Source organism: Ambystoma mexicanum, chromosome 11, assembly GCF_040938575.1.
Source record: "Ambystoma mexicanum isolate Mex_15411 chromosome 11, UKY_AmexF1_1, whole genome shotgun sequence".
NCBI classification, from domain to species: domain Eukaryota; kingdom Metazoa; phylum Chordata; class Amphibia; order Caudata; family Ambystomatidae; genus Ambystoma; species Ambystoma mexicanum.
Genome location: NC_090934.1, coordinates 1,451,528,083 through 1,451,552,843, shown reverse-complemented (window position 1 = coordinate 1,451,552,843; position 24,761 = coordinate 1,451,528,083). Strand labels below are relative to the sequence as shown.

At 46.8% G+C, this 24,761-nt stretch overlaps 1 protein-coding gene across 4 annotated transcripts in view; it reads left to right on the top strand.

Annotated features, from left to right (window-relative positions):
* Positions 1-24,761, top strand: part of UBAP1L (ubiquitin associated protein 1 like) — a 213,647-nt gene that overhangs the window by 65,856 nt on the left and 123,030 nt on the right. For 2 of the 4 annotated variants that reach the window (XM_069625093.1, XM_069625094.1), the window contains exon 2: positions 9,844-9,978. The exons of the other annotated variants lie outside the window; for them this stretch is intronic. In XM_069625093.1, coding sequence (XP_069481194.1) covers positions 9,844-9,978 — 135 coding nt within the window. The remainder of the gene's footprint in view (positions 1-9,843; positions 9,979-24,761) is intronic. 4 annotated transcript variants of the gene reach the window in all.

Below are 24,761 nucleotides of genomic sequence, written 5' to 3'. Positions count from 1 at the left end.
GATACATTACTCACCGTAATCTTGTTTCTGATGCTTGTATCTGCTTAGATTCACATGCGTCCACCCTTACTCCCCTCGGAGAGAAGGCGCGTGGATGCTTATTAGCTTTTCTAATACGTATCTGCTTGGATACAACTGTACTCGCGCTACACCATGTCAGAAAAAGAACAATCTGAAGGACCTCCACACGCGAGGGATCCTGGGTACAGTGGATGTCACACTAGGGATAGCATTACTGGCACACCCTGTCGACGTCCTTTATCGAGTTTCGAAAACAACAACTGTAATACTCTGCAGCTTCCACTAGATATCGGCCTATGCACAGCATGTGAATCCAAGCAGATACACGCATTAGAAATACGATTACGGTGAATAATGTATCCCATATATACATATATAAAAAAAATCTGAAAGGAGAATTTCCAATAACTACACTAGCAAAGTATAAAACGTGCCCACCTTTTAAGCCCAACAATTTATAATTAAATATTCCAAAGAAAACAAAATCCAAACATGAGATGTGCGCTTTAATGGCACTTTTATGTGTTCTTGTGGGTATGCGTCTGCACTGGAAACATGACAACCTGGTGTGAAATCCTAGTAGCTGTACACTTAAGCAAGCAAAAATGTTTAATGCTGGCCTCAAAAACAAAACCAGGTTTGTGTCTACCCGTTGAAAAAAGTGGGTGGACTCTGTCCACCCACATGTACAACTTGTGGCCTGAACATCAGTAGAAGGCCAGAACCAGAGAAAATATCCCTTCCAATCTCCAGCAGGACAACCTCTCTTCTCACATCCTTGGTAAATATTCATGGCTCACTTGCATGCTTCATATGCAAGGAGAGGAAAATGTTACATTCTACGTAAACACTTTTTGACTTGGTAAATACAAACATGTGGAAATAAGGCACATAGCTGAAACGGTTTTGTGCAATATATTTAATTGTGCTGGAGGAAGGCCAGCCAGCTAACTTCTGCCTTGCATGTGCTGTCAAAATGAAACTGCCCCTTTGCAGTTCTTAACACAGCAATGGTCTCTTACTTTAGGAAAGAACGTGATCAGCAGTGCTTATGAGGCCCCCAGCGCCTATTGGGCGTCTGGGACGAGGGGGTGGGGGGTTGTCTTTCCAGAGTTGCAACAGGAGGTTGACAGGTGACAACTTGCCTCACCAGAAGAAACAAAAGGGAGCCAAACCTCGAGGGACAGAAGCCGCTTTTGTAAAAGATATCCCGGCAAGCTTCCCCGTGGTCATGCAGGCCGCAGCGTGTGCAGCCTGTGTGCTTAGAGTGCACTGCAGCAAGCTGAGGTACTCTGGAGCACACATGCAGCCTGCAAGAAGAGGGAGTCCATGGCGGCCTCGGTGCGGGGCCCTAGCACGCGCAGGGCCAAGTGCAGGCGCACATGCGTCACACGCATAGCGCCGGCCCTGCTGCTCCGAGTCCCTAACCCTCATTCCGCGGTCCTGCCGCGGGCCAGCCGTGTAAGTGGCACCGGCTGCACACCACTCGCCCTTTCTCACACTGATTTGCCTTACCTGGTGTCGGCTTCACTGCTTCACACTACAGCCCAACAGCAGCGCTAGTGCTTTAAGTGACCTGCAAAATCGGGTGAATGGAAACAGAAAGGGGGGCGTGGCCTTTAGTAGGGGCAAGTGGCTTCAGCAAGGGCCTCTTGCCCCGATATAACGACCCAGCATTGTCTCGTTTGCATCTCGGTCTGCATACTAAAAACACAGCGCTCCCTGGGCCGGTTTCTAGAGAAATTGCTATCTGCCCAACACGTTGCCAACACCCCCGCCCCCCTCTGCTCCTCCCCCATCTTTCTTCAAGATGGGGGTCATGCTATGCAATCTCAATGAGAACACTCGGGGAAAGCAACAATTGGCGTTTGCATTAGGAAACAACTCCTTTATAATCTACGTAGCACACAGCTGCCTTGGAGGGACTGGGTGGGGAGGGAGAGGGGGGGGGGGGGGGGGTTGGGGAAGAGAGCTCTCCAAACAGCATTTAGAAATGGATCCCCAGCGCATCTTTAGCCTAGCTGAGATAGGAGGTACGAAACGGGAGGAGACTAAATAGCACAAATGTAGTCTTGTGGCCGCTTTGCATAAAACAGTGACCATTTTTGGGAACAAAAGAGCGAGCACAACCTTTAAAATGTGACAGTGATTCAAACCTGCAACCTTCCTAATCACATCACGAGCACTGGCCTTGCTGCTCATTTCATTTGTGATCCCGCCCCTAATAGTAAAATGTCTGCAAACCACCTGGTATAAATAGTCATTTGGGCAGGGTCAGCCATGTGGACTGGGCATGAAGCACAGGGAAACAGCTTCTAGTATTCCTTTCACAGGTTGTTACTTCTTCATCACGCACGTCTCTTGTGTGTGGTATTCCTTTCACATTTGGGTGTTCTCTAGCATAAGTCGCCTGTGCAGACTCTGTAAAAATCCTATCGCGGCCTTTCACAGAGTAGTGAGGAAGCCCGAGCAGTGCCACGGCTTGGGATCAGTCTTTGGCGACTGCTGGAGCTGTGCCCCATCTTGCCCACTTAAACCCCTGAGTGCCCGCTTCTTACTGCCAGCCAGTGCAATCGTCTCCCATGGAAACCCCCAGCACCAACAACCGCTTCTGATGTGGCCTTCGGCCCTACTCTCACAGTGTCATCCATTTTGTATATAGTCAGAAAAGTGTCACCGACCACCTGGATGGCTGTTTCAGTGCTGCATTTGGGACCAAACCCAGATTGGTAATCCCAGAGCAGACAAATTGGTCAGTTTTTGTAAGTGGTTGGTTGGCAACTGCCTTCTCAATGATTTGGCCGATAAATGGCAGGCTCATGGTCAACCGGCAGCTTGCTATATCTTTCGGGTCAAGCGTGGGGATTTTCAGGAGTAGGCGTGTCAGTCCTGCTTTTAGGATGTCTGGGATGTGTTGGTTATCTAAGGGCAGGACCGGGAGTTCCGTTTTTATTTTTTATACATAGGATGTTGTCTTTTATAAGGATGCAAGTGCACGACTGCTATGGAAAGGGCGTTGCTCCCTTTAGAGGCTTAGAAAGAGACGGTGTAATAGTAGGCTTGGCTTTGAGTATCAGGGTTCGCTGTTCAGAAGGAATTACCCAAATTGATCATTGATGGTCAATTCGGCCGCGACCAATTGTGCCACGGCCAAACCGTATACAACCGTTCAGAATGTGGGCCATGGAGGTCCTCTGGTTGTGGACAGCATTTCGCAAGAGTCTAAATGGACCGAGGTATGCATGATGTAATGCACCCGGCTTGTCCAATCCCCTGGCCATGTTCTGAGCTCCCGGGGAGAGTAGCCAGAGAGCAAGGATTCTGCCTGCTGAGTGGGGGTACTTCGAATTGCATCCCTTGGAGCTCTATTCTGCTCCCCTAGGCCTCAGCTTGCCGTCCGGCCTTTTTTTCTCACAATCTTGTCTTCTCATCCAAGTCCCCTCCCTTTATTTTCCCTGCTTTGCTGATAGGGCCGGGTGTTGCTCAAAGCGATATTGTTGTCCTTTATAATGCAACGGAAGACGCTTTCGTGCCTCCTTGCACTTCGGGGCGGAGGGGAGGTGGGGGGGGGGGGGGGGTTGAGCAAGATGGCTGTGTTTGGATTGAACCCTAGCAGGAGGGAGTGCAGTGTTGGTCGCTATGAAAGAGCACACTGGTCGCTTAAATGCCCTTGGGCTGTTTGCGCGCTATATAAATATAAATAAATAAATAAAATGAAGGTGCATGGTTTTGTGAAACAAGCTCTGCTTATACGCCCTTGAATGGGTGCATTTTGCTATACAGTTGTTTTTTTTTTTTTTTTGCAATTGTGTGAGGGTAGCCAGTGCAGGGCTGGCCCCAAAATATTGGTAGCAGTGTTAACTTCAGAGACGATATGGGTCTTGGGGGCTTACTTGGGTCGTGGAATCTAACTTCTTTACACATTGTAATGGATATATTCTAGCGCAGCGTCCATGTTACAATCAGTTAACTCTCTCCTTCACGTCTGAAACCACACACTTTAGCACTGCTCTGAGAATAAACGGGCTCCTGCCACTACCTTTCCAATCACTCTCCTGACATGCCAAGTACAAACACCAATTCGATTTCAATTGCCTAAAAATGTATGCATGCAAATGCCTGCGCTAACAATAAACATTTTACATTAGTAATTGCTGGGTATTGTTAACTGTGCATCCGCCAGCACCGTTTGTCTGTGTCCTCTCCTGTCCTTCTACAGCTCTGTTCCTCTTACCAAACGTGATGAACGGAAGAGGGGTGATTGCTAGAGTGGGAAATGTCTTACTAAGATAATGCGAGGGGGCCATGGGGGTTTGATGTGTTTTGCTTAAGATTCCAGGTGTCTGATTTGTGTCACTGAAGCTGGTGTGTTTGCCTGGGCTCTGCTTAATTCACTCGCAGTGGGCGGTTGGGATGGCAGGCGTGGGAGGGCCGTCTAACTGGCACCTGGACCTCCACCCCCATTATCTCCACCCTCTCATATAGGTCTGACCTCGTGTTTCTCCAGTGCCTGTATGCACCTTGGTGTGTGACACAATGATTGTAATTGGTTATTTAGAACATGCTTAATACCCAGAGGTTTCTAAGCGTGGACCCGGGGATCGAACCTGTGTTGCTCTGCTTCGTCCTGCTTCCAAGGGGAGCGTATTGTCCCCGAGCTATCCTCCCGAGACATGGGTGCTGCTTTGTGTCGATGTGTGCTCTGTGCAGTCTCTTGGCAAACACCAGCAGCATGTTGAAGCCTGACCTGGTGGCACCAGATTGCAGAGCGCTCGGGAAGCAAGGATGACCCACAGAACATATTGGCGCATGTGGGTTCTCTGCACGGCCCTGTTAGCCGCAGACAGCCACTAATGTTCAAGTTGATTGCATTATTTCAGTGACACACGGGTGGCGAAGCAACAACGTAAATGGTGGACTTCTGCGGTACGCAACCCCAACCTTATCATGCAGTATTACAGTGGAATACTACATTCAGAACGCCCGTTCCTCTATAGTGTTTACATTGGTTGCACAGTATTAATATTAAAAATAAGCTATTTTAGGTTATTTTACACTTGTAATTTTGGAAAGGAAATACTTGAAGTTTATAAATTGCTGTGCTTGTGCTACACTGAGAGCATGGCAAAGAAAGGGCTTTTCATGTCTGTGTTAAAGTGTACTTAAAATGATGACGACGGTGTTGTTGGAGTCAGGCTGGCGCCCCATAGAGTCTGGCACCTCAGGCAACCGGCCGCACTGCCTGATACGAATACCGGCACTGCTGGAGATTTCTCTATAATGTTGGGCGCTTCAAGTGTTGTCAACTCTTCCTTAACCTTTGCTGGCATCTGGAATGGCATACAGTGATGACAGAAAACCTCGTGGGCCTGATTCACAGAGCGTTTTTCAATGGGATTGCGCCATTATAAAACGATTCTGTGAATCGTGCCTTGTGTGTTCACGCCTCTCATCACCATGTGTGTGCAAGGTAGGTCACAATAGACCTGCAAATGAACAACAAGTCTCTTTTTAAGGACTGCCAACTTGTGGGTGGAATTCTTTTTTTAAAGGGACCTCCACAAAAAGTGTTTTTACTGCCTACACCCTCATAAGAGTGCGTACACCCTCATAAGACTGAGGACTGTACCATCTGCCACACCTTCACTCCAAAAACCTCCAGAACAGACATAGAAGATTGATACTGTTCCAGGAAAGGGTTATTCCTCAGGATAAGAGTCCAGAACAGCAGTCCCTACATCTTCTCACGCAAAGGCTCTGGGGAGCCCTCTTTTTCACAAGAGGAGAGTTTCCCCGTCTGTTGTCGATGGTAACCACCACAAAGGAGCCCACCACAAGGAATCCCGAGGATGAAAACCTCCTAAATTGGTGGAGAATACCTCCTCTTGTCGACAGGGACATCCTCTGATAGACGGCATCAAAATCGTCCTTACGGCTTTTGTCAACAGACCAGATGGTACGAAAATACAGCCTATCCATGAGCTATTCTACCACAAGCTCATCACAGAAGCAAGCTCTTTGTCCACGACCTTACTTCGAAGGAATTCTGCCAGCAAAACTCATTCAATATTTTTGGGGGGTGTTCTGCACCAAGGTTACCCTTCCCCCTACTCCACACTAGCCCTTTTACCCCAAATATATTTCTGTGAGTTTTCAACGGAATTCTATTGAAGTAAAGTACTTCGATAGAATTCTTGTCGATGAAAGGACATCGTACCCATGGCCATATAGTTTTCAAAAGAAGTATTGCCATTGATCTGGAAAAGGCTTGGCTTCCGTAGACTTGATGAACCACTTTACTGCGCTCGGACCTCCTGCCGCAGTGCTAAGCTCCTTCGTTAACGATTGCGTCAGGGACATTGATGTGCATGTTCTTAGCAGCAGTGTTGTAAAACCCACCAACCTAAGGGATCTGCAAAGCGCTCTAAGCCTCCCCAGCATGGGGTCTTGCATGGATTCAGTGCTCATGAATATATCCCCGCTGTCAGGCTGGGAATCCTTGGTAATATCAAGGCATTTTCACTTTAAAGCTAAAAACTGCTTGTCGCTTCGATAGCCTATTCCTGTAATTTATATTAGGAGTGCTGAACAACCCTTATCAACTGTCTTTTTACAACCTTCCCAAAAAGAACTATCAATCAATTTGCCTACTATGTACTATTAACAGCCCTTACAAAATGAGACCAGATCAGTTTGACACCCCCTTATTTGTTCCCCAACGCAATCCCGGTCTCTGGTTTGAGCTAGCACCCCAGATGCATCAGATACGGATGCCATGCCTTCATAGATGTAATAATGTCCTCAATGCTTCCCGAGACTGATCGGCCAATAAGGACTTGCCTTGTTTCCTGAAAGCCCCTCCTTCCCTCACTGAGAGTCCAATCCAATTGATGGAGAAAAGTGAAGTTTTAGTAAATCAAAACCCTCCAATGGATACGATTCTAACTGCAATCTGAATGTTTAGTAAATATGTATGCGCTTCATTTCCCTAACCCGTAATGAATCCTAACTGCATTGGTGCAACGGGGAGTCATTATTCCAAAAGCATGAAAAGGGCCAAGACCAACTGTGAAGGTCAGGATGGGTTCAGAGGCAAGTGGGGCAACATTGTGTCTGAAAAGTCTGGCTTCTTGGGTCCAGGCTCCGGTGAACTCCAGCAGGCGGCCATTCCTGCTTGATCTGCTGAATTTGCGTCTCCTCTGCACTCAGTCTTTGGACCGTCAATTCCACCCGCAGTTCTGCAACTTGCTTCTTTGTTTTCAGACTTTAAAGTTCCTTCCTCTCGACTATGGAGCTTTCAGCCCAAAACACACTCCCAAACCCCTTTTAGGGCTGTGTACAGAGGAGGTGGGGAGAATATGGCCCAACCAAGGGAACCAGGGTCCAGGATTTAAGCAGCACAAATCTTTGATTACAGAGCTCCAGTGATCACCGCTCTGGCGTGCGGATGTGGAGAACATCTGCTCATGAGATATATGAAATAAACGTATGGCGGAAAGCCAAGCTAGCAGCAGTTCACTCTTCTGGTGTTCTCCTCTGTGCCAGGTGAGAAAGGCTGATTGTATCTAAAAATGCAGAGAAAAGGAAGCTGAAACAGAGGGGGGTGATGCTTTGCTCAAGGTCAAACCACTTGGATGAAGACGGGAAGCTCAGAATAGGACTCGGGTCTTCTAGTTTAAAAGTCAGCAACTTGGGCATTTCACTAACTACTTCTTCTCCTTTGTCTTTTTGTCGACATACCACGTCATACTGATGTCCGGTTGAGTTATTTCTAAAATCTCACATTTGTCAGACCTGATCGCTGAAGCAGGTGAGCAAAAGTTTAGACCAAGATCACAAAACCCTATCTGACATCATCATTGTTCTGCAAAAGGCAGTGATGTGGGTCTTACTCTGCCATGCACCTGAGAAAAGGGGCTTGAAATACGAAATTTGGTGGGAACTCCCCTTAGAAATGGTTATGCTTGCTTTCTGAGCAAGCCCTTACTTGGTCTCAAAGTGGGAAATATTTCACAGTAACCCATGGTTTTTGGGAAAATCTTCATTTGCAGGAATATTTTTTGTGTGTGTGTCGAGTTTCACTCTGTGATGGGGTTTCCATAAATTATCAGGGTCCCAAGGTGTAGCCGTGTGTTGGCTGGGAATGGGGTTTACCCAAAGAGCCTCCTCTTTGGCTCAGGGGCTGCCCCCACCTCCCCCTGGGACAAAGGAAAAGAACATCGGGAGAGGGATTCCCGGTCGGGTAAAGCCCCAGCAAGGGCCAATGAGAGTCCCTCTCTGGGTGCTAATGTACATTAAAGCTCACAAATGGAGAGGAGGGGAGAAAGCAAAGAAGGAAACGCTGCTTGAGGCTGATGCTTGTTGGCCATCCTCATGCTTGATTCTCTCTCTTTCTCTTGCGCTCTCTTTCTCTTGCTCTTTCTCTTTCTCTTGCGCTCTCTTTCTCTCGCTCTCTTTCTCTTGCGCTTTCTCTTGCGCTCTCTCTTTCTCTTGCGCTCTTTCTCTTGCGCTCTTTCTCTCGCTCTCTCTTTCTCTTCCACTCTTTCTCTTGCGCTCTCTTTCTCTTGCGCTCTCTTTCTCTTGCGCTCTCTTTCTCTTGCGCTCTCTTTCTCTCGCTCTCTTTCTCTCGCTCTCTTTCTCTTGCGCTCTTTCTCTTGCGCTCTCTTTCTCTTGCGCTCTTTCTCTTTCTCTTTCTCTTGCGCTCTTTCTCTTGCGCTCTTTCTCTCGCTCTCTCTTTCTCTTGCGCTCTTTCTCTTGCGCTCTCTCTTTCTCTCGCTCTCTCTTTCTCTCGCTCTTTCTCTTTCTCTTGCGCGCTCTTTCTCTTGCGCTCTTTCTCTTGCGCTCTTTCTCTTGCGCTCTTTCTCTTGCGCTCTTTCTCTCGCTCTCTCTTTCTCTTGCGCTCTCTTTCTCTCACTCTCTCTTTCTCTCGCTCTTTCTCTTTCTCTTGCGCGCTCTTTCTCTTGCGCTCTTTCTCTTGTGCGCTCTTTCTCTTGCGCTCTCTTTCTCTCGCTCTTTCTCTTGCGCTCTTTCTCTCGCTCTCTCTTTCTCTTGCGCTCTTTCTCTTGCGCTCTTTCTCTTGCGCTCTCTTTCTCGCGCTCTCTTTCTCTTGCGCTCTTTCTCTTGCGCTCTCTTTCTCTCGCTCTCTCTTTCTCTCGCTCTTTCTCTTTCTCTTGCGCGCTCTTTCTCTTGCGCTCTTTCTCTTGCGCTCTTTCTCTTGCGCTCTCTTTCTCTCGCTCTCTTTCTCTCGCTCTCTTTCTCTCGCTCTCTTTCTCTCGCTCTTTCTCTTTCTCTTGCGCGCTCTTTCTCTTGCGCTCTTTCTCTTGCGCTCTTTCTCTTGCGCTCTTTCTCTTGCGCTCTCTTTCTCTTGCGCTCTTTCTCTTGCGCTCTTTCTCTTTCTCTTGCGCTCTCTTTCTCTTGCGCGCTCTTTCTCTTGCGCGCTCTTTCTCTTGCGCGCTCTTTCTCTTGCGCGCTCTTTCTCTTGCGCGCTCTTTCTCTTGCGCGCTCTTTCTCTTGCGCTCTTTCTCTTGCGCTCTCTCTCGCTCTCTTTCTCTCGCTCTTTCTCTCTCTCTTTTGGAGATTTGTTTGAAACTAATTTGAATAATTTCGGACCAACTGTAAGCATGTCCCGTAAAATGCGCACGTCACGTGACATCATTGTATTGCGTGCCGCATGCAACGGGGCTTATACCCCACGTGTCCTAATTTTCGATGCATCTTGGAAAGTCGGATACTTTGTTAAAGTCTCCTCGACCTTGGCAGGAGTACATCCTGCCTTTTCTGCATGCTAAATCGTACATGTTCTGGGTTTTTTTTTCCTGTCAGGCTGCAGGACGGAACATGAGCCTCCTCGATGAAGTCCCTTTCAAAGTTTCCGAAAATGTCATGGAGGCCCTCCCCGCCGAGGCTCCGCAGGATTTCAGCATCCGGGACTGCAGTGAGCTGCTGGTGGGAACAGTGGTGAGTCCAGAATGAAGCCATCGGATAGTGGGGTATTTCCAGGGAAAATTTCCTTCAATATTTGGGGATTTCACACCGTGATATTTGCCACTGTGTCCCACTCCTCATGAGGTGCATGTTGGCTGATTTTAGGGGGTGCATGTTACATCGTCCACCTCCTGTGAAACCCAGAGTTATTTGGCAGAGTAACTGTTGGCTCCTTTATGACCCAGAATGTGGAAACCTTACTCTAAATTCAAACACGAGGTTCACAAGAAAACTTGGCTTCCCCTTTAGGTAGCAAGGCTAAACGATGAAACTGTATTCTGTAAAATGTGGGTAGACTGGCTCCCATTACGGCGTAGCACACAGATGCAATCTCAAAGAATTAGACTTTTAGCTGCTTCCTACCAGAATGTAACCTTTGGTGTACAGAAACATTTAAATTCCACAAAACGTCAAATAATGAAGTACTTCAAATTGAACAACTGCATCAGTTTTATTTATCCATTAATTGTTCACTTGTTAGGCAAGTATACAGGAAGCACATACTGTTTCAAAGCGCCCACAGGGCAACAGGGAGGGGACAGAGGATGATCGAAGATGAAATTACAACAATGTTAAATAATTAATCCAACTATATAAGAAGAGACAATGGGGAGGGGAAGACGAACCTACTATGCCTTGCAAGTGTTCAGAACGCCCAAGTGCAGAGGGGACAGGGGTGTAGGATAGGTGCTGTGGTGCTCATGGAGAGCAGCAAGTGAAGTGCTATGAAAAAAGGTAAGTGCAACCTCCAGTGGTGGAGGATGAGCCGAGGCAAGTGCAGAGGGGAGAGGGGTATGGGATAGGTGCTGTGGTGCTCATGGAGAGCAGCAGGTGAAGTGCTATGAAGAAAGAAAGGTAAGTGCAACCTCCAGTGGTGGAGGGTGAGCCGAGGCAAGTGCAGAGGATGGGCAGCAGCTAGGATGATAAGATGTGGGAGGTCAGGGCCCTGAGGATGCATAAGGGCCCTGCACACCAGTCAAGCTACTGTGCGATAAGCAGGGGAGAGAGGAAGGTCTTGAGGCTGTTCTGGAACTTAGAGGTCCTGCTCAAGACGCAGAGGGAGAGGGGGGCTGTTCCAAAGAAGGAAGCCTGCTGAGGAAAGTGGTCGACCACCTGCCCTTTGTTTAGTGAACACAAGGAATTGGTGCCAGAGGAGCGCAGAGGTCGAGAGGAGGAATATTTAGTCAGAGAGAGTTGCAAATAGTGCCACCCCAACCCCCCCTCCCCCCACCTCCCGACCCAGACAGCCTGGTGTATGATGCAGAGGGATTTGAATTTAATCCGTGCTGCGATCAGAAGCCAATAAAGACTTCGTAGGGCAGGAGATATGCAGTCCCTGGGCTTGAGGCCAAAGATAAGTCTTGCTGCCCTATTGTGGGTTAGCTGGAGGGGTCGCAGGGTGGACAAAGGTAGATTAAGGAGGAGGCTATTGCAATAGTCAAGCCTGAAGAGAACCAGAGCTCTGGTTACATTGAGTCTTTGGGGGGAGGTGAGGAAAGGTAGAATTCCTTTCAGAAGGAAAAACTGAAAGTGGGACTTCTTGGCATGTTCCTGAGAGAGGAGGAGAGGAGGGTGGCAGGGAGATGGGGAGAGGGAGAGGGGAAAGAAAAAAAAAAGATGACTCCAAGATTTCTGGCTTCCGAGGAGGGAGCAGGGGGAGAGCCCATGGAAGAAGGCCAGAGTGAAGGGAAGAGGCTGGTTGCTGGGTACCAATAGGGAGGATCTCTGTTTTGCTGACCTTGAGGCAGAGATCATTAGAAGTACACCAGGCCTGGATGGCTGAGAGGCAGTCAGTGATGATGGAGGGTGCAAGGGCGTCTGTAGGAAGTTTGGAGAAGAGTTGTCTGTCATCAGCATAGCACTGGAAGTTGGGGGAGAAGGAGGAAATGAGGCATGCCAGCAGAGTAATGTAGATGTTAAAGAGCCAGGGTGTAAGAATCTAGGCCTGGGGGATGCCACAGGTGGAGAAGGAAGTAGGGTAGGAGAAGGTGCCCAGTTTGACGTTGGAAGAGCGGTTAGTTAGGAAGGAGTCAGCCAGTTCAGTACCCGCTCCAAGATACCAAGGGTATCGTGGAACCTTTTTATGAGAATGGAGTGGTTCACTTTGTCAAATGCAGAAGAGAGATCAAGGAGGATGAGGACAGCAGCGGAGTTGGGATGCAAACAGTTCTTTACGGGTGTTCAGAAGAGCAGTTTCCGTGACTCTGAACGCTCGGAATCTAGATTGATGGTCGTGGAGACCGCCAACAAGTTCAGTATGGGATTTAAGTTGGGGCAGGGCCAGCTTCTCAAGCAGTTACCCCAGGAAAGGGGTGATTGAGATAGGGCGATAGCTGGCTGGGCAGGAAGGGTCTGCTGATGGTTTTTTAAGAGGGGGCACACAAGGGAGTGCTTGAAGCAGGATGGAAAAGAACCAGAACCAAAGGAATTTGGCAATAACAGGTCAAATAGACTTGCAATACAAATTAGCATCCAGGGCGAATGCAGGAGTCGATCAGCTCACTCAAAGTGTAAGCTGAAGTGAACTATCAAACCCTGCATTCCAAGCGAGCTTTGTGCTCCACGCACCCAACCACATTGTTCTACCTGGCCTCTCATGGCCCCCCTTCCTAGCCCCTGCCCACTCTGCCGCCCTTCCTAGCCCCTTACCACTCCGCCGCATCTGATGTCGCTCAGCCTTCCTACTCTTTATCTGTAATGTACAGTTTCTCAATGGCCATCGTCCCCGTCCCCGGCTACTCTCAGCTTCTTCCTGTTACACACCAGCTCTGCCTACGCTAGCCACGGAAATGGAAGAGGGGCTCCACTCTGAGCCCCATCTTCCATTTCCATGCCAGCCTCTGATGCCACTAGCTATGCGCTTCCAGCTTTTTTCTATCTTAACACACTGCTAGAACCGCAGAGCTTTGCCATAGGGTGATGGTATCATTAATGTTGCGTCACACAGGTATCACCTGGGCTGGGTACATGTGGTCATTACTAAAGTGGCTGAGTGCTTTAGCCGCAAGCGGGTTAGGATGTTAGATTAATCTTTTCCTTTTTGAGGGTGCTTAGGTGATGTTTGCTGGAGTGTTTAGGTGGGTACTTGATTTTATAAGGAGCGCTTTTATTTTTTTTTTAACTAGAACTTCCATCAGGGGCCTGGTTCCGTCCAGCCCAAGATGGTCAATTCCGAGGTTGAGGTCAATGTGAGGCTCGAGACAGTATAGAATGTCGATACACGTTTTAGAGCTGTCTTTTATCTCCATCTACTACTAAGTTGAGGTCCCTGCCCACATTCTCTCTGTTATTGTGCCCCCATTCTAGGCATCTAATCCTGAAAGCAGACAGTGAAGCATGGTGAACAGTTGCTTTAGCCAAACATAATGAACTTTGATAGTTGGCTGAACTCTTTCCTAGCAACACCAGGCCTCCTTGCCCTCCCTACCAGCAGTCCCGTTCTGTTGGCGAAGCACTCCCTAATCTCCCAACCCCAGTTTCCAAGCCAGCATCATGCAAGTGCGGAGTCAGAGACTCCAAGAGAAGGGGGGTTCATTAGACAGGCTGTTTGTGAGATGGTCTTCCCTCTCGCCAAGGGGAGCAGCATCCCCTCTTGCTGAGTGTGCTTCTGAATACAGAAAAGGGGACTGTTTCTGGTAATGTCTCCTAGTCTCAGTGCCACTCGCTGATGAGCCAGAAAAGAAACACTGAAATTGTGAGGGGGAACAGCTACTGCGGTCTAACATTCACGGCTGCTGTTCAGTAGTCAATTTTTCTTATGTCGTAGAAGTAGCTTGGGATAGCTAAGGTACTTTTGTTAGCAGAGCTACCATAGGAACCTAAATGTATTTTCAAGACATTAAAGTTAAGGAATCGTGTAATACCTATTTACGTAATAAATCCTAACAAGCAGGGGCATTAACGGGTCGAGGAATGCCCCGGGGCCAAGTTAAAGGCCCATTCGAAGCTAGGGCCTTACTGTTAGCCCCAGGACATTACCAAACCCGTTAATGCCCCCTCCCTGAGGGGATTATTGCTATTAGCATCCCAGCATGTTTTCCCGTGATGACAATATATATTGTCTTTAAGTTAAGAAACAGCGTGTTTGCTATTTCTCCACTTTAAAAAACTACAAAGCAATATGGCCACCATGGTCAAATGAGAAGGGAACTAAACATGATTCCTTCTCAGTTTCCATGGCAGCCATTTTTATAGCGGGAAGCGCCGGGTACATAGTGTGCCAGCAAGGGAAAAAGAACCTCCAGCTAATTGTCGACTAACTGGACCTACCACTTTCGAAAATCTAACTAAAAATAAAATAGCCTTGAAACAATAGCATCGTTGTGTGGGCTTCTGCCTGGCCCAACTTGTGGATTACTTACTTTCAGTCTCAGTTCCTTTGAATATAATTAAATAGTTTACTGTCTTTTCTTTAGATTCTGTCAGTAAAAAAAAATACAAATCGTCTGTATGACCTTCTCTTCCTCCTTGGAAAAGAAGAATTCCTGTTAGATTCCTTTTCTCAGGTTTACAAGCGTTCAAATCTCTCCAGGATCACTTTTAACACAATTTTTTGTATCCCTCCTTTGTAGCATTGGGACTCCCCAAAGTCATGTGACTCTTTGGTAGGTATATTTGTTTTCAGCAGACTTCTATACATGTAGGGCGTCTGCCCGCTCTGGTATTGCAGGTTCCTGTCACCTAATTTGCTTTGCTAGCCGCGGTTGCAGAGTATTCACTCTCCTTTCAGTCTGTTTCACGTATGACGCTTGCCCGTCCGCTTTGATCACTTCCTTGTATCTTTGACGGCTTTCCTAGACTTGTTAAAAAAGCACATGTATCCTTTTCACTCCTTTTTGCCTAGGGCGTGTGCCCCTTTAGTTCTTTCAAGCTCTCATACTTTTCCAGCCTTGATATACAGTGTTCGTATCTTTCACTCCTTTCTATATGGGCATGGGCCCGTTTCCTTCTCTCTGGCACTCATACCTTCGTTGGCTTTCCCAGCCATGGCTCTCTACCTTCGCTCTTCCGTCGGGAGCATTTGCTTCCCTCTTGTTACTCGTTCCATCATCAAAGGGACTTGCTTTGTGGAGCTTCGGGACCCAGGCTTCTTTCCTTCCTTTTGTATTGGTGTTGGTTGCCGGGAACCAGGCCCACCACTGCTCTCCTGTGGTCGCGCCACCAGTGATGACGGGTGTCTTCCCATCTCTGTTAGTCTCCTGACCGGATCCCCTTGCTTGCTCAGAATGCCTGCCTTTCAGCCTCCAGCTTCGGGTTTAGCTTCCAGGACGTCGTATCCACAGAGGCTCGCCTCTGATAGCGGGTACTTTCATCCCTCCATAGGAGTCACTCCTATATTTGCAATCGGCTTGTCTTTTATGCACATCATCAGAGAATTGTGTCCGTCTTCTATGATTATTGCATTCAGACGATCTTCAGCATTGCCTGAAGCCAAAAGAGACAAAGAAGGGTCTTTGTTGGTTATAGCCATTACGGGAGATACCAAAGTCTGTCCAACACATATATAGGCAGAAAGGGTGTTCGGACCGGGAGTTCCTTGACGGAATGGGAGTCTTTGTCCCCAAGAGGGGAGTCACTCCTAGTGAGGTCCCCCTTGTCAAGACCCCGATGCAGGGTCTTGCTTAGCTGGCTCACTTCCCTAGCCTCAAAGAGGGTGGCTCCCCTCTGGTGAGAAGGGACGAATTGTCAAGATTCGTCACAGGAGGCTCGGAACATGGGCTTTGCCTTGAGCTAGAGCCCCCTTCTCCGAGCTACCTGTTGATTGTAAGGGATGTTGATCAAGAACTTTTACCCAGGAAGTCTTTAGTGAAAAAAAATGTGATGAAGTCTCTAATAGGAACCAGGAAGGCTTTATTTTAACTCCACATTCAAAGTGATTAACCCTTCTTGGGTACAAATCAGCACAGGAGCCCAGGTATTTCACTATAAGTCAGAAGGAAGTGGGGGGAGTTAGATGTAAGGATGTTGTAGTAGCTTACCTCGTAGTCTCCTGTTTTGTAGATCTCTGATAAGATGAAGGTGTGTTTTATTATTTTCTCCAATTCCCCTTTCCTCTGGTGGTGTTATATATGAAGTAGCGTATTAGAAATGGCTTTAATCTATTAGAAATGGCTTTAATCTAGAAGCTCGTGGGAGTCAGCGGGGCCAGCCATTTCCGTGCCCTTGGACTCATTGGTATCTCACAATCATACCCACTGAGGGAGGCTTTTTTGGCTGGTAATGGCACAGATCAGGCTTGTACCAAAACAAAAAGAACCGCGGATGAGCACACCCTGGTAAAAATAATTGTCTGGTGTCACTAAAGAATGTAAAAGGATGTTTCGGGTGTGGGGGAGAACATACACAACTCCGGCACAGAAGTTGTTCTCTGAAAGGAAACAAACAATGGTGCCCAAGGTCAAGGACACTCCCGTCGCCTGCACACCATCTATAGGTGAACAACAACCAGATATTCTATAGATACAAAGATATCATCAATACATTATTTCAGGTACCAGTAAATATAAGTAGATCTCAAAATTATTCAGCACGGCTTTGAAGAGTTATTTTTTTTTAATAAAATGGGTACAGTTGTGTGCCTTTTAATTATGATTTTTGTTTTCTCTGACAGATCAGGCGTGTACTTATTACAGCTGATCAATTGAATACCCGAGCAACCCTAAGTCTCTATGTAGCCTGTAGATCACAGTAGGAATATTTATGATGTTGCTATTTCCCTTGTTGGTACTGCCATAGTGTCACCCTGGTATTTTACCAAGATTGGGAGCTCACAGTACAAGTTGCTTGGTGTGCGCTCGGTGCAAGTACATGCATACAACCAGACACTTAGTTACACAGTCTCGGGCCTTCATGGGATTTTGCATTAATTTTACATCACATATGAAGCGCTTCATGCATATGATTTAAAGTGACATTGGTGGCAAAGTTGCGGTTGTTTGACAGCAGCTTTGTGCATGTGATTTAAAGCAACCATTGCTGGCATAGATAGGTTGTGGTTATAGGCTGTTGCAAACCATCTCCAATCATTTCCCCCCATTCAGACCATCATAGTACTGGGACAAGGAAGAGGTGACTATGAGTAGTGCATACTAACATATTATTTCACCAGTCTGGGACTGAGACAAAGAGGAGGCCTGAGAACTGTTGTGAGCGTCAGGCATCTACCAATAACTATGGACAGGCAATGAGAATTAAGAACTCTCACCTACAACCTGTTAAATGGTTGCAGGTGTATAAAAGAGGAAGAAAGCAGCAGAGCAGGGAACCAGCTGGGCAGGAAAGTGCGGCAGGCCGAGTTGGAGCAAGCAGAGTATGGCCCGGTGAAAAGGACGCTGACCGCAGAGAAGGCAGAAAGATGCCGAGGCCTGAGCGGGCTGCAAGAGGGTTTAGAGCTGAGCTGAGCCCATTGCCGTGTGTTCCCCGTTAGGAGTGGGGAACACAGACGTCGCTGAACACTGCCGGAAGGTCTGGGAGACGCTAGCGCTGCTCGCCGGAGCAGTGCAGTAGAGAGAACGGAACCAGGGAGAATTAACCCAGAGGAGCGGCCGCACTCTGATGAGTGACAGGGAAGCATCACTCGGGCCATGGTGTGTGCAACAGCTGATGCCGCTATAGCAAAAGTCTATGGAAAGGGGGTCTGGGAACCTGATCTGAACTATTGAATATCGAACAAGTTATCAAGCATGAAAGGTGGTTTGAATGATATGGAAAAGGGGTCTGGAGACCCAATATGAAATATTGAATACCGAAGAAGTTGTCAAGAAAGTTATGAGAGTTGAATGCTGAACAAAGGAAAAGATATGAGAATATCACTCGAATGAAACAGAAAGTGATATGCATTTGCAAACAAAGAGACTTTAAAGAGAGAACATTTGCGAGCAAAGTGAAATGAGTGAAAAGCAAAAGACTATTAGATAGTGTGGAAGCAAGGTGGTAACCAGGAGCAATAGCGCAAAGGAAGGTGTGTGAGAATCCCAAGTTGCTAAAGGCAAGAAGCCGCTAAAGTAAACCTGACACCTATTTGGACTTATGGCATAGGCGCAGAAAGGAAGCCTGTGTTATCCAGGAACTCCTACGAGAAAGGGTGAACTGTTGTAAGGAGCCAACTGTTATCGGTTGCGTGAACTGTGATGGATGGAGCGTGTGGTCTGTCAACTGCACCTCGATCGCGGAGCCCTTACTTGCAGTAAACCAAGAGAAGTCTAGAGGCTGAGGCTGGCCGGCCTAAGATTGTTCAAAGAGACAAAAAGAGAAGGCACACTAAACAAGTGAATGTGACTGTGATTTTGAAACCTGTGGGACTGTGCTGAACTAGGGGAGGCGAACCCCGAGACCAATCTGTAGAACTGTGTTGAACAGTGGTCGAAGTGGACGGAAGGGGTTGGGAGCGGTGCTCCTACTTTTTTTATTTACTGTTCCCATACTTTTATTTTCAAAAGAAACCGTTCCAGAATGGTTTAGTGTTTAAATAAACATGTAGGAATAAATTGAAACTTGCACTTCAGTGCATTGCACTGAACATTCCCTTAAACAGTAGGTGTGTGTTTTGGGGGGTTTGGATTGCGGAAGGGAGGGGGCGCAGGGATGGGGTTTGTCAGGAGCGGCGAGAAGCCAGCAGGGCACATAGTTCCACTACTTCATTTCGTACACTTCGACCACTGGTGTTGAACTTGGGGAAGAGAACCCTGAGACCATTCTGTGGAACTGTGTTGCACTTGGAGAACAGAGCTAAGAGCAAACCAGGAGCTGGAAGAAGCTCTGAACTTTAATTTGAACACTGTTTCTTTGGTTGTTAACATCCCTACACATTGTTTAGTTTTAGTTGAGAGGTTTTGATAACACCGACAGACTTTTAAGTTGAGCTTACTGTCTCAGACTATCCTTAGTTTCCTGAGGCGGGGAAATCCCACCCTAGTATAGGGCAAGTTTGGCCTTACACCATCCTGACATTTGAGTCAATAAAGATCTTTTATTTTCTCTTTGAATCTCTTGTCTGTATCTTGCTTCCTGATGCCTTCACAACACACCTATATGACATTTAAAGCTTTGGAGGTTAGATTTGTGGAATGCTATGCACTAGCTCCCCGTTCCCCAGTGGTCACTGGATAATGCTGGATTCCCAGGAGCTGCTTTTAGCTTCTGCTTATCCAATCTTAATTTCGACACCTGCATTTCACTTATGGGTTTTATATTGGCACATATGCCGTGCCTCAAGCCTCCTGAATTAACCATAAGGCGACGTGCCACGGTTATGTGAAATTCATGGCCTTTGTAGAGCCATAAGGTAAATATGTGTTTGATGGTGCCTTCTATCCTGCAGGTGGCAGCATTGAGCTTCATTTCAGAATTTGTATTAACAGAGTGAGGCTCAATCTGTCTTGGTCCTTGGCCCAAGAAAACAGGGGGACTTTCTCATGACCCACAGTACACGCAGATGCCCTGATGATGATGGCACTTTTTGGTCGTGTACTTTTTCCTGTTGGCCCTCTTTTAGTTCTCTTTCCCGCATAATGTTTTCTGGCGTTTTCTGAAATGTTTTTTTAGCGTCACTTTTTTTTCCTTCCCTGTGTTATTGGTATTTTCTTTATTTCTTCCCTCCAAGGAAACAATCAGGCCAGTAAGAGACTTCAAGAAGTGTTTTTCCTGTCATATAGCTCAGTGGGTTGTGCCTCTGCGGCAGCACTCTGTGCAGGAGCATAGGACACCCTGACATTTTGGGATGGACGAATATGCTAAAGCTTGTGGATGTTGCCGCTGACACTGAAACCCAATCCAACACTAGTTGCAGCAGGCTCAAGTTTTGCGACCTCCATCAACACGTGTAGTGTTACTCATGTAAAAGCCCATGTACACGGGCCAACGTGCAGGTTTTCATTGACACAGTAGGACCACTACATATCCTAAGGCAACAGCTCCCTCTAGCGTTGACAACAGAAGGAGCTATGCGACTTGGCATTGTCTCTAAATATCCTAAGCCAACAGCTCCCTCTAGCGGTGGCAACAGGCGAAGCTATGCAAATTGGCAGTGTCTCTATGTATCGTAAGGCACCAGCTCCCTCTAGTGGTGACAACAGGCAAAGCTATGCCTCCTTTAATCCCCTCTCCACAAAATGGGGTGCAAGTCCCCAAATCAGGAAAGGTAAGCGATAAGTCTCCCTTGGCCTGTACGTCCTGACTCATCCGCGTGTGTATGTGGGTATGTGAGGGAGAGGGAGAGGGAGAGAGAGAGAGAGAAAAAAAAGAAACACACCCTGGGTGTTGCAGATTCGAATTCATGTATACCCACACACCGTGGGTAATAATAAGCAGCGCTCAGATAACCGAGGGATTGTAGCGCTATATAAGTGCCAAATTATTATTCTTATTTTAAGATTGATAAAATGGGGGTCATTTAGCGGGGAAGTTATTGCCATCATTGGTCCTGGCTCTAGACAGTCACATGAACCACCTTTTTCCGCTTGCAGAACCTACACAATTTTTCCTTAAGTCAAGGTAGTTCAGAACAAGGGAGTATCCAGCATTGCAATGCCCGCCCCTGCCCCAGACTACCTTTTTGGTAACATTCGTGGCAGATGGCATTTTAACACATAACAAAACAAATAAAACTGCAGAACCATTACAGATGCAGGAAACTCGTCTATTAGAGCTCTATCCAGGCTCTGGGGGAGAATGCATGCAAACCTCCTAATTTGCATATGGATTGCACCAACAGAAGTGACTTCACAGAAAAGGACATCACAAGGATCATCATCAGTCTTTGATACTTGGAGGCACCATGGAAGTGACTTTAGAATAAGTTGCCATTAGTAAGCCAAGTGACAAATAACCTTCTGATACAAAATGCCTATATTGCACTATTGTTATATATTGAGCAAATCTATAGTCAGGCTTTTAAAAAAAATAAAAAATAGCACAGTATATTAACATAAGCTCAGACGTGAGTCACTTACAGAGCTGCAAATAAAACACTGTGTGTTTAAATGATCTGCCCAGGGTCACACACTTTGGTTAAATGGTGAAAATGGAATGCGGACAATTTAAGCAACTGAGCACATCTTCACAGGTTTAGTTGATAGATATTTATTAAGGTTCCCCTTAGCATTTAATGTGCTTAAATAATACTTTTATTTATAGCATTGCCTTGGAAACAAAGCACATTACATAATACACTATCCTTTCATAATTAACTTTACATTATATACATCATCATAGCAATATGTTGAGCAATAAGAGGCTAACTTTCCTTTTATTCTCCCCATCCTGCATGCAAGGTCACAATAGCATCATGCAGCATTATGTGATCCTGACAAATCCCCCTTGGGTTTGAAAGCCATAGTCATTATTCCATAAAGCCTGCAGCATTTTGCACCCTTTTCACTTCGGATCACTCCCTTCCATTCACATTTCTAAAGGGACAAAACTCCCCCATCCTCACCCCTCCCATCAGCGCCTAATGCTCACATTGAAATTCTCTGTTGCCACAGAGCAACGTGAGGACCCTCTGCTGCCCGGAACTCTGTGGGTATTGCCCTGGCAGCGGGACACCTCTCTCATTCGGAAAGGGCGCAAGGTGTCCTGCTGCCGGAAAATGAGCGTGCTGAGCAGGAATTGCACGGCACATATTGTCCTGCCAGAGGGACACCTTTCCCATTGGGGACCCTCATAGCGGTGCCTAACGGGAGAGGAATCCCACTGACAAATGTCTTGGACTGACTCTCAAAAAAACCACTGCAGGGGCAACTTGAACTCTTTCCATCCAAACTTCTATTGCACTCTGTTACACATTTTCGAACGCCGCCTTCTGGCCACTTGGGCTAAGGGTCTTAATCTACCTGATTTCATAGGTTCATAGAAATTGGTTCTATTTTGAATGTATATACCTCCGAATCTTTCACTCATTGGTAGACACGCTGCAATTCTTTTAGACTTATCTGCAGCAGACTCCATTATCTGACAGAAATCTGTGCAGCTTCACCTCTCTGAATAGGGGACCATTTTCTATTGATTTTCTTCGCCCTGAGGAGGACCTTCATTGGTCGAAACATGTCCTGGCTGATTTATGGGCTCATTATTAGTCCTGGCCAAATAAATGCATATGAAGTATGCAATAATCTGAAATTAGATGTGTTATTTGTTCTGGAAATTTTCTTTTTGAACTAAATTTTGAGTTTTTCTATAAGGATTGTTAAAAATACAGAGTTTGAGCGCAGGTTGATGAAGACAAAGCCACTCTGCATGCTACGGTTTGGCCTCTCTTCAGTGGGGATGTATGCTCATTCCGTTGGAGCCAAGATGACGTCAGTAGTTTTCCCTTGTTATGTTGCTAGCTCCAGGTCAGACACCTGGTTTGGCCAAGCCTTCATGAAGAGTCTTTAGTTGAAAGTGCTATGTGCCCAGGCTTCCTTCCCTCTCTCTTTCCACATGCTCCAGTTCTTCTCGAGTTGGAGGATTGAGCCGCTAGACGTACCATTAAGTACTGGGTACTCATACCCCTCGGACCATGTACTGATGTCTTTAGTTTCCAAGACGAACACTCTCGCAGAGGTGTTGCTGAAGGGGCTATAGCCCCGGGTCTTTTGGTTGTAGCCCTGGATCGAAGCTCGGGGGCTACAACCAAAAGGCCAGCTAGCCCCAAGTCCCAACAGAACTGAGATTAGCGTAGGTTCAGATCTCTTCCAGACCTAGCAACACCCTGCCTCCCAACTCAGAATTCATTTCTTTGGTAGTAATAGAGAAACTGGGAGGGATGTGTTCAGGAGCAGAGGACACTGGTAGGGGCAGAGCCTGCTGTGGACAGGACATGCCCTGAAAAGGGAGTTTAAATCTGCTGGTCTAGATCTTGGCGATGTGGAAGAAGTTTAACCAATGCTACCAGTGGACAAGTCCCTACAGCGATTACATTTAATGCTTTAAATAAAGCATGTTTTACAATTGCACTTCATGCTTCAAAGTGTTGTAAAACGGGTGCAATTACTGCAGAATTGGCAGTCGCCATCTGTGGCTCTGATCAAAAGGCAGGTTGAACTTTCCTTTGGATGCGACTTCTAGACTAGGACTGTGTCCCGCATCTGCATTTCTGGGTTCCACCCTTCGTGCTGCATAGGCTCTGCTCATCCAAAGTTGCTGACTCACAGTCGAGCGCCGTCGGGATCGTGCTCCTCGGTGCTCTCCCAAGTAAGAGGCAAGCATGGGCCACAGCTGTTCCTCCGTGGGAGGTGGACGTGCATTTTCTTAGGAACTGGCAGATCAGGCGTTCAGGGTTTTCCCAAAGTTCCATTACTATCCTTGCTTTGTGTTTTGTTGAATGTACGCACAATGCGTTGTGCGTATCTGATGTCTTAGGCATGATCCGTCGGTGTTGAGTGACTAGGTCGCTCAGAAATGTGTTCATTTCACTTCCATGAAACAATGATCCATTATCGAAATTGAGGGAGACTGGCAAGCTGTGGGGGGTGAATACTTTCTCCAATATCCGAATGACTGCACTCACTGCTGTGGAGGTGATGATTTCCACCTCGAGGTAGCGCAGGATTTTGACTATCATTATTAGGGTGTAGCCCCCAGCTGAGGTCTATTCTGGTGTTTTCCCATGGCGTTTCCTTTCTGGGCATGGAATGGAGTGGCCTGTCAGGGGTGCTGCTGCTATCGCCTGGCACGGTAGGCATCTGACACATCCGTCTCGAGACAAGGGAACCATACTTTCTCCCCCTCAGGCATGCCTTAGTCTTGCATACCCCTGGTGACTCCGTTTGTGAGAGAGGCCAGAATTGGACTTCGCGAGACCCTCTTGCGATACTGATAGTTCATCTTATCTCATGACGAGGCTTGTGAGACATCTTTGTGCAAAGGTTGTGTGGTTCTGCTGTACCTTTTGGAATCCATTCCAACTGATGGAAGTTAGGACTCCCTTGATCGCAGCGAAGCACTCGTCTCTATCCACGGCCCCCTTCTTCAAGCCGTAGCGTGTGGGGAATGTTATCCACCATTACCATGTTCACTTGGCTCTTGAAGCGGGCTGTGTGCCTCCCTCGGATAGCAGGAGAGAAAATCGAACAGATTCCTGGAGCCAGGGCGATACTCCAAGCAAGTCTACCAGCAAAGGGCCTATTAGTGGTTAGCCTTGGCAGGGTTGTGGACCAGGAAGAAGACACTGAAGTCCTACATTGTGTTGGAAAGAAAGTGGCAAATGCACTAATGTGTTGTGATGAACTGTGGTAACCCCATCATGACAAAGCAGTATTGTTTATCAAGAAGAACTGTGAAATTAGTTGTTCTTCAAAAAGGAGGGGTTGTATTGAATACTGACTCAAAGTGTTTTGTGGTAACTTTCAACAATCATTTTGAAGAGTGATGAATTGTTTTTAGCAACAAGAAAATCCAAGTGCCAAGTGAAAGACTCGTCAAGTAAAAGGAACTTTGTGTTGCCTTTGGAACAGAACTTGGTTTTTTAAAAGAACTTTCTTGATTGGAGCTTTGATTTGGAAAATCCTGCATTATTCCTGGGGAAGCGGATCTGACCTTGGTTACAAGGATAAATGGTTACCAAGTTTATGTTTTAATATAACTGTTATTTTGTTCAGCTTGAATGGTGGCCATATGATATCTGTATGATTTTGTTGCATGTATAAGTGTGAGGGGCAGACCTTTTTATTAGTGTTTTTCTTTAGTCTTAGTTTAATAGGTAGGGAAATCCTCGTTAGATTAGTGAAAGCAAGGTGTTTATCACAACCTTATTATTTAATAAAATGGCTACTTGT